Genomic DNA, 8272 nt, shown 5'->3' on the forward strand with positions numbered 1-8272 from the left:
AGATAGACTAAATAGGCTAGCTATGTTTTCGGTTGAGAAAAAAATGGTCCGACAATTGGATAACACAGATTTGATAAATATTTTCACTTTTAAAACAGCTAGACAAGTAGTATTTATGTAGTTATTTTAAATATTTGTTGAGTTGTTATTGATGTAATATATTGATTTTGGTATATTTATGTATTTATTAGTATATTTGTTATTTGCAAATTGAATTTTATATTTATTACTGCAACAAAAGGGCCCGTTTTTCAATTTTTGTTTCAGGCCTCATTCAACACAGGTATGGCTCTGCCTGAAAAGAGTGATAGTTGGAGACATGGAAGTTGGGAGTTAGGCATGCACGACCAGCTCTGAAATAAATAAAGAATAAGAAATGGCAAAATGGAGATATTGTGCATATCAATGTGTTCTTGAAATTTTATTTTGTATAGAGTAGGCTCTTTAGCCACCTTTGTAAATATGTTGTTCTTGGTTATAAGATGATACTCAATGTAGCTTGTACGACCACTATTGTACATAATCACTTTTTTTTTTGAATCAAGGATCGAAAGATTTGAATGAAGTTGGCCATTAGACCACTTTTATTAGATTTCATGTGTTTTGTGTCATTATCAAGTCAACTGAAGAGATAACTAAAAGTGGGGAATTTTAGGCCAATTTATGGTTTTAATGGATGAAAGGAATGAGTTTAATAAGGTCAGGATATAAAAACCAACATAACAACTCTATTCCAATATATAACGCAACATACAAGCCCATTCCACTCGTCAACAAACATCTGATAGCCACAAAGTCAAAACAACAGTCACCAAACATAAATCAGAGCCACTGCATGCAGAAACAATAAGTAAACGTGTATGCGGAAAAAGAGTCCGACTGAAGTGTAATGCATATAGATGTATGGGGGAAGAGGTCCGACTGAAATGTAATGCATAAATGCTAAGGATGGGGGAAGTATTTCATTTGAATGAAGCAATTAATTCAAACATAAGTTCGGAAGTACTTGTGTTGCAAACTCATTAGTACTTGGAATAAACTCTCTGATCTCCGGATGGAATCGATACTCTGAATCTCAATTTCAACGCCTCTGATATGATTCCTAGTCGCTTGACAAAAGATTCGGATATAAACGAGTGTGTAGCTCCGGAATCTAGTAATGCATACGCGCCTACACTTGAAATATATATCTTTCCTGCAACAAAACATACCATCAAATCTGATCGCGTTGAAACTTAAGAAATTTTCTACTAGCAACTATCCCAAAATCCCCGAAAAATTACTGATTTAAGTCTAATACCCAATCAAAAAAATCTCGGATCTTACCCCAAAATTTCAGAAATTACAACTTGGCCCTTAAAGTTTCGAATTCTATACACTTTGGCCCTACAATTTTCGAAAATTGCATTTTTGTCCTAAAAATTTTCGAATTTAGCTCAATTAGACCTTAAAATTTTCGGAAAATTAAGAATTTTACCCCAAAAATTCGAAAACAGCCTGAAGGATCGGTTCGCAGGTGCTTCAAACACAATATTTTCCATGGTTTCAATAGCTCGTGTTCTAATAATGTAAACATCGATTAATTAAATCGAGTTTGGTGTTAAACCAAACGAAAAATACTCGAAGTAATCATTCTTAAAAAAGCTGACTAATTTGAAAGCAATTTAACTTGTGTAAACTGATTAACTGAAATAGAAGGAATCAGTTCTTGCATATATCAGTTCAGTTATGGTGAGAACTAAACTGATAACTGATCGAACTGATCAAATCAATTTTAAAACAAATGTGATGCAGTTAAGTACACAAGATATGTTTATGGATGTTCGGAGACTTCAAATGCTCCTACGTCACCCTTTTTACCACCTCGGGTAGGATTCACTAGAAGACTTTGATTTATACAAAGCTTTGTACAAACCTACTCATTTTAAAACTTCAACAAACACAATATTTTAACCTCATGTCTCATCGAACACTGATACGACTCTGAATGTGGGTAGTATGAAACCATGCGATAATGAATATTTTTAACTAAATATTGTGTTTGTTGAAGTAAATTAAAAATGCAGTATGAAATTTACAAATTTTCTTGATATGCTGTTTTACGACGTTAAGGAAATTATATATAGCCTAGAAGATATAAGCCTTGTTCTATAAATTGACCAAATTACCACACGATGACAAATATTTTTAACTAAATATTGTATTTGTTGAAGTAAATTAAAAATGCAGTATGAAATTTACAAATTTTCTTTATATGTTGTTTTACAATGTTAAGAAAATTGTGATTTGATATATAGCGTATAGGATTTTTTTGGGGTCGTGTTTTTACCAAAATTCATTAAATCTTTCGCAAATTATTTATCTAACATCAATGGTCTTTTACGTACCTCATGTCGCAATAATAAACTCATATTATACACATCAAACTAATTATAAACAAAAACAAAAGGAAAAAATAAAATAAAACGACATCCAATTACTTATATAGATTTTGATGTGTATAATATAGTTTTAGAGTTCTGTGTGAAAGTATTGGTTCAAAATAAGCAATATTTAATAAAAGTAGTTAATAGTTTGGTGAAAAAGGACCGAAACTAAAAAAATAATCTAAGTTAGTGGATGAAAACCACGTATTAACAAGTTATATGATTAAAACAAAAAACAATCCAATTTATTGGATTAAAATTGCAATTTTCCCTGGATCACAGTATAAATGGACCTCCCCTTTCAAATACAATTATGCAAGGAAGTGAACAGAGTGCACAGATAAGTATTCCTCAATGAATAAAACAATTTCATTAGGCACATAGAGCTTCACTGAAATTTTCATTTCAGGTAGAAATCTGAAGAGAGATCCATACACATTACATACACTTTTCGTCAAACGATGCACGGATAGTTGGGTTACCCAAAAGAAACGCTTGGTTTACAAAATGATCAACCGTACTATCTGCCCCAGGAAACGAAAAAAGTTTTGGTTGCTTCCCTCAGGCATTTGTTTTTCTCATCCCTAGACCAGTGCTGCAAAAACCAAGTTAAAACTAAAATTTTAAGCCAAGTGTCTGTTGACGACAATCAAGAATAATAGCATAGATAACTACTTTACCTCTCCTAGAGCATTGAGTTTCTCACGAACACCCCTCAATAACTCTTCTGCATCCCCCTCCCATCTGTAGAACTCAAGCTCTCTTCCTTCTAAGAGCCTCTCGGAGACCTAGTTGTAGAAATTTTAAGCTTCTAAAGTATGGAACTCGATATAACTACGCGTGCAAATGGGGAATGTGTGCAAAACATGATGCTGACACAAGTTTTGAACATTTTGAAACTGGTCTATTTAATCCATGATAGCTTTGAGTTTTGATTCAAGCCTGGTGAACAAGTCGAGGCTCGAAAATTCCAGACATACACTCATAGCTTGTAACGTACACATTATCATAATTAATTATATCATGCATTCTGATGTCTCAACGGGTAAACCTTTGGAAGTTTTGAGCACTAGTAGAAGGAGACAGTGAGGTGGCCGCAGGGGTGACACTCATATTTGTGTATATTTTCGTACATATATGTATGTTACTATTTCTATAGGAAATTGGTATCAGAAAAATTTGGTTCGACCTAACCGATAATTTAATTGGATTCCATTTTGTGAAAATCGAACCGAATTAATCAAACAAAATCTACGTCAATTTTGTCCCGATGACAAGAATCTAACTCTTGAATCAAGTTCAAACTGATTCTTTTTCTAAACTATTATTGTCATTCCGAATTACATCAAATACAATCCAACAAATTTTGTGCGCATCTAGATAAAAATCAGATTTACCCCTCCAAAATTTCCGCTCCCCTGCCACAACCAGCCACACACACACACACACCCACACCCACCCACCCACCCCCACCCCCCTCTCCCCCTCCCCTCCCTCAATCTTTATCTGCTTCTGCCACTGGTTTTGAGCAATTTTGTTCCAGAAAGGAAGATTGGAGTTCCAGAATATGTCATGGGTACTAAAGAAGGAGAACTAGAGCCAAAACCATGTTATTCAAAACGAAATTCGAAACAATAAAACTCATTTGCTAATATAAAGTAAAATCAGCATAAGAACACCATAAGCTATAAACGAGCAAATCATTGAAGAACCAAGTAGTACCTGTTTCGCTATCACTTGCCCACCAGCTATGTGAGAGAAATAAATATTGTAGAAATGTGAAAGAAACAGTGGGCGACTCTTCTCGGAAAGTTCTTTCAAATATTGAGCATACATAGTCCCAGGATAGCTAGGTTGTGGAATTACATTTCCCTGCAATCTGAACCACTCTAAATCCTTGGAAAGGCCATCGGACCTCTCTAATCCAGTATTTCGAAAATAAACATCTGCATTGAGGAAGGCCAAGAAATTTCACAGAACTATGATACAGATTACTGCTGCCACATCAAAATATCAAGCCTCATCTTTTCGAGTGAGAACAGATAGCAATTGGTTTTTTACATCACGGAAGATGAATAAAACTTTCCATTATTCATATTCCAACAGCAACAGACCGATAATTAAATTTTCGAAAAATGAAAAACAGCAGAAAACCAAAACTAAGCAAAAGTTATTTTTTGAAACAAACCCAGACAAGTAGCTATCAGATCAGATTAAACAGACAACGAGGGAGGATTAAAAAATGAAAGACATGATAATCGATACAGAAAGAAGTAAATGAAACGTAAATAGATGAAAGTGAGGAAATAATACACACAATACAAAGATAAAAATAAAAATAAAATAAACGTAAAAAATTGGGAAAAAAGAGGAGCTTACAGGAAACATCACTGGACTCATCAACAATGTGCTCAATTGTATAAAAAACCAGCTTACTGTCCACCAAATACTTCAAGAACCCCTCCATGCTAGGCTCCCACGACTTACCATTATTTTCCAAATCCTCGTCCTGTTTCCCCTCAATTCCCAATTCTTCCGCTTCACTCCCAGCAGAATTATCTTTACTATTCCTTTTCCCATCGGTTCTCAGTTTCATTGTCACAAACCTCATCTCTTCAGTAATACCCTTCACTTCACCGGGATACTTCTTCCGATACCGCCTACGCTCTCGCTGCCGGCTCCCCGGCAGCCCCCCATCTTCCACAAATTTTAGTGCCTGCCCTTCGTATTCTTCTGTAGAATGGTACTCTTCTCCTGTTTCAAATTCAGTCTCTTTTCTGGACACGAAGGTGGGCCAGCTCAAATTTGCGCAATTTTCATAGATTTGATCACTTCTTGAATTTTTTTTGCTGATATTGAAAAGTGACAAAGGGATGGTTTTGGGGGCGAGAGGGAGTTTGGGTGCTGAATTTTTCAGCAGCAATGGAGTGGAAGGTTTTAGCGGTGTTGCAGGAGTAAAGTAGTCCATTTCTACCCAGCTTGACAAGCACACGTGTTTTATTGACATCATTTATTGGGCCGGGCCTATCTCACCAGTTTTTGTTGGGCTACGAAAATTAGAACTTATGGACCAATTTAGAAACCCAAGAAGCATTATTATACAAAAAAAAAACATTTAAAAAGACGTAAAAATTTTGGCATCTAAAAAAATGATTTTTTAAGTGTTTTTTTCAAACAGCTTTTATAATCGAAATTTTATTTTATTTTTTAAAAAAAATATTCTTTTAAAAAATAAAAGCAAAAACTTATATGAGACGGTCTCACGGGTCGTATTTTGTGAGACGGATCTCTTATTTGGGTCATCCATGAAAAGTATTACTTTTTATTGTAAATATCGGTAGGGTTGACCCGTCTCACAGATAAAGATTCGTGAGACCATCTCACAGGAGATCTACTAATAAATAAATGATTTTAACTCATTGACTTATTCAATCAAACACACTCAATATAATGGCATCCACAATGGTAGATATTATACAAGACAAGTCATCCAAATATCCTCTCTAAATATTCACCACTGCACACCATTTATTTATGTGCCATTACAATACCCGGTTACAAATTTGTAACCGGGTATTGCAAATTTTTTTTAAAATTTCTTCAAGCCAGCGTGAGTTTCACGCTGACTTGAGACGCATGTGTTCATTGCACTCGCGCGTCAGAAACCTGCAGTGGACAATTAAATGAAATTCGGGGTCGACCTAAACAAAACGTTGGTCGACCATAAAATATGGTCTACCATTGATGGTAAACCATTTGTTGGTCGACCAATTGTTTTGTTTTGGGTCGACCAAATTATTGGTCGACCAATTGTTATTAATTTCTGTTTTTATGTCTTTTTTTTAGTATCTTCGTGAAGTATTAATTTTCAATTATTATTATAAATGTTGTTTTATGGTTTGTAATTTTTTATTATTAATGTTATAAATATTGTTTTGTGGTAAATTAATTTTATATAGTTCATTATAAATTTTTTCATTTTATTAATATTTATTTTTTTACAAATTAGTTATTCAAAAATAATCATTATAAACTTTCTAGTTTTATATTTCAATAAAAATATAATACTAAATAATAGATGAAAGTAATTAAAGTGGTGAAATGTTTCTATTTAAATGAAAATAAAATATTAATTAAAGTGACAGTGAGACCCATAAATATTTAGTTGGTGTGATATTTGATTGTGAAATATGAGATATTTGAGTAGAGAAATATTTGATTGATGATGTGGATTATGTGGTCCACAAATATTTGAAGAAAATATCCTTCTTATTGTGGATGCCCTAAGTCAAAACATAGAAAAATTCTCTGGATTTTAATTTTGGATTAATTGTAAGATATTATATATATACACAAACAAAATCGACATTATCCATGGTCGAAATTGTGTGGATTGCGAGACATAAACTCATTTATAAATAAATTCTATTATGATTTGATTAATCAACAAGAAATAGTACTTTTAACCAAAAAATCAAATGACCCATCTGGCCTGGTCATTAAGAATTACCAGATGATTCAAAAAGTTCTTGGAGTCTGCAGGTAAATGAACCCTTAATTTCTTTCTCAAAAGCATGTTTTATAAAAGATCTAAAATGAGTGAAATATTTAATTCAACATGTGTTTCAATTCTTACTTCATAGAAATGGTTGGATATATTACTTGTATATGATATTTTAAAGATTCATTAAGAACACCCAAGACCGTTCTTGTATGAACGAATACGATATATATGTTATATTGTTGATTATTGATGATAATGACTAGCTCCCCTTGAATTTGAGAATATATCTCTCCTTGAATTTGATTATGAACACGAGGCAAAGACATTCAACAAATAATACTAAATCAAAGTATAGCATTAAAAAAAAATTAACAGATAATGAATTAAAAACTAAACAAACTCAGACGGATAAAATGATAAAAAAAAATCGTGATCACCGATCATTATCAGTGTTAACGGCTTTTTCTTCAGCTGCATCACCATGTTTTGTTCTTGATGGTCCGACGCCCGAACTTTGTGCACTATCTCTCCTTTTTTGTTCAGAATAGACAACCACATCTATTAAAAGTATGTATTGTGCTACTTGATCTTCATAGTGAATGATCAGTTCCTTGGCTGGAACAATTTGTTCGAGGAAAAAGTCAATTTGGGCCTAGAGAAGTGTTGCAGTCATCATTAAGAAGTCATGTCCTCAGGCCATGGTGCCAAAATTTTGAGCAACACGTGATTCAGACCAGAATAGGTCTATTTTCTGATTACCCTTAAACAAGGCAGGGGCAATCTTCAGCAGATCACTTACATCAGATAGCTGCTCATCAATGTCTCTAATGAATCCATGAGACTCAAGGATTCTATTAATCGGTGAGGGAAAAGGTTATTTAAATTATTTGAATCCTCTCTCAGCAAATTGGAGCATTGTTTTGAAAATCAATTTCCCAAAATTAAAGGTACTTTGAGCACCGATGGAAGATAGAACTAAAGTTTTTGGTCTCGTTACCATTGTAGAGTTTATTATAGGAGTCCAATTGTGTATTGCAATTTTATGAACAACAGAGTAAAAAGACATCAGATTTTGTTGCAGAAAGACAGTTTGGATGTGCTGGAAATTGATTGATCAAGCCCCCGGTTAATATTGAAGTAACCTCATGAATATCTGGTTGGAGGCCTTCTTCTGCATCAGCTGGAGTATGGTAGAGATTGTTGATGATTATGGAGACTGAACTCATAGACTCTATTGCGAACAAAAAACTTTCCAGAATTTTCCTAACCTTTCATCACCAATACCGGGTGAGAGATTTGTGTAAAACTAAAGAACAAGCTTACGACAATACGACACAACTAC

General features: G+C 33.8%; 1 protein-coding gene across 1 annotated transcript; it reads right to left on the reverse strand.

Moving 5' to 3' along the window:
• Nucleotides 1-2781: 2781 nt before the first annotated feature.
• Nucleotides 2782-5407, reverse strand: LOC140967745 (probable inactive heme oxygenase 2, chloroplastic). The gene is given in 5 exon segments (XM_073428473.1): nt 2782-2968; nt 2971-3021; nt 3107-3214; nt 4149-4372; nt 4806-5407. Coding segments are annotated over 5 exon segments (1014 nt in total). The 5' UTR covers nt 5395-5407; the 3' UTR covers nt 2782-2926.
• Nucleotides 5408-8272: the final 2865 nt, after the last annotated feature.

This window comes from Primulina huaijiensis, chromosome 2 (genome assembly GCF_012295235.1).
Source record: "Primulina huaijiensis isolate GDHJ02 chromosome 2, ASM1229523v2, whole genome shotgun sequence".
Taxonomy (NCBI): domain Eukaryota; kingdom Viridiplantae; phylum Streptophyta; class Magnoliopsida; order Lamiales; family Gesneriaceae; genus Primulina; species Primulina huaijiensis.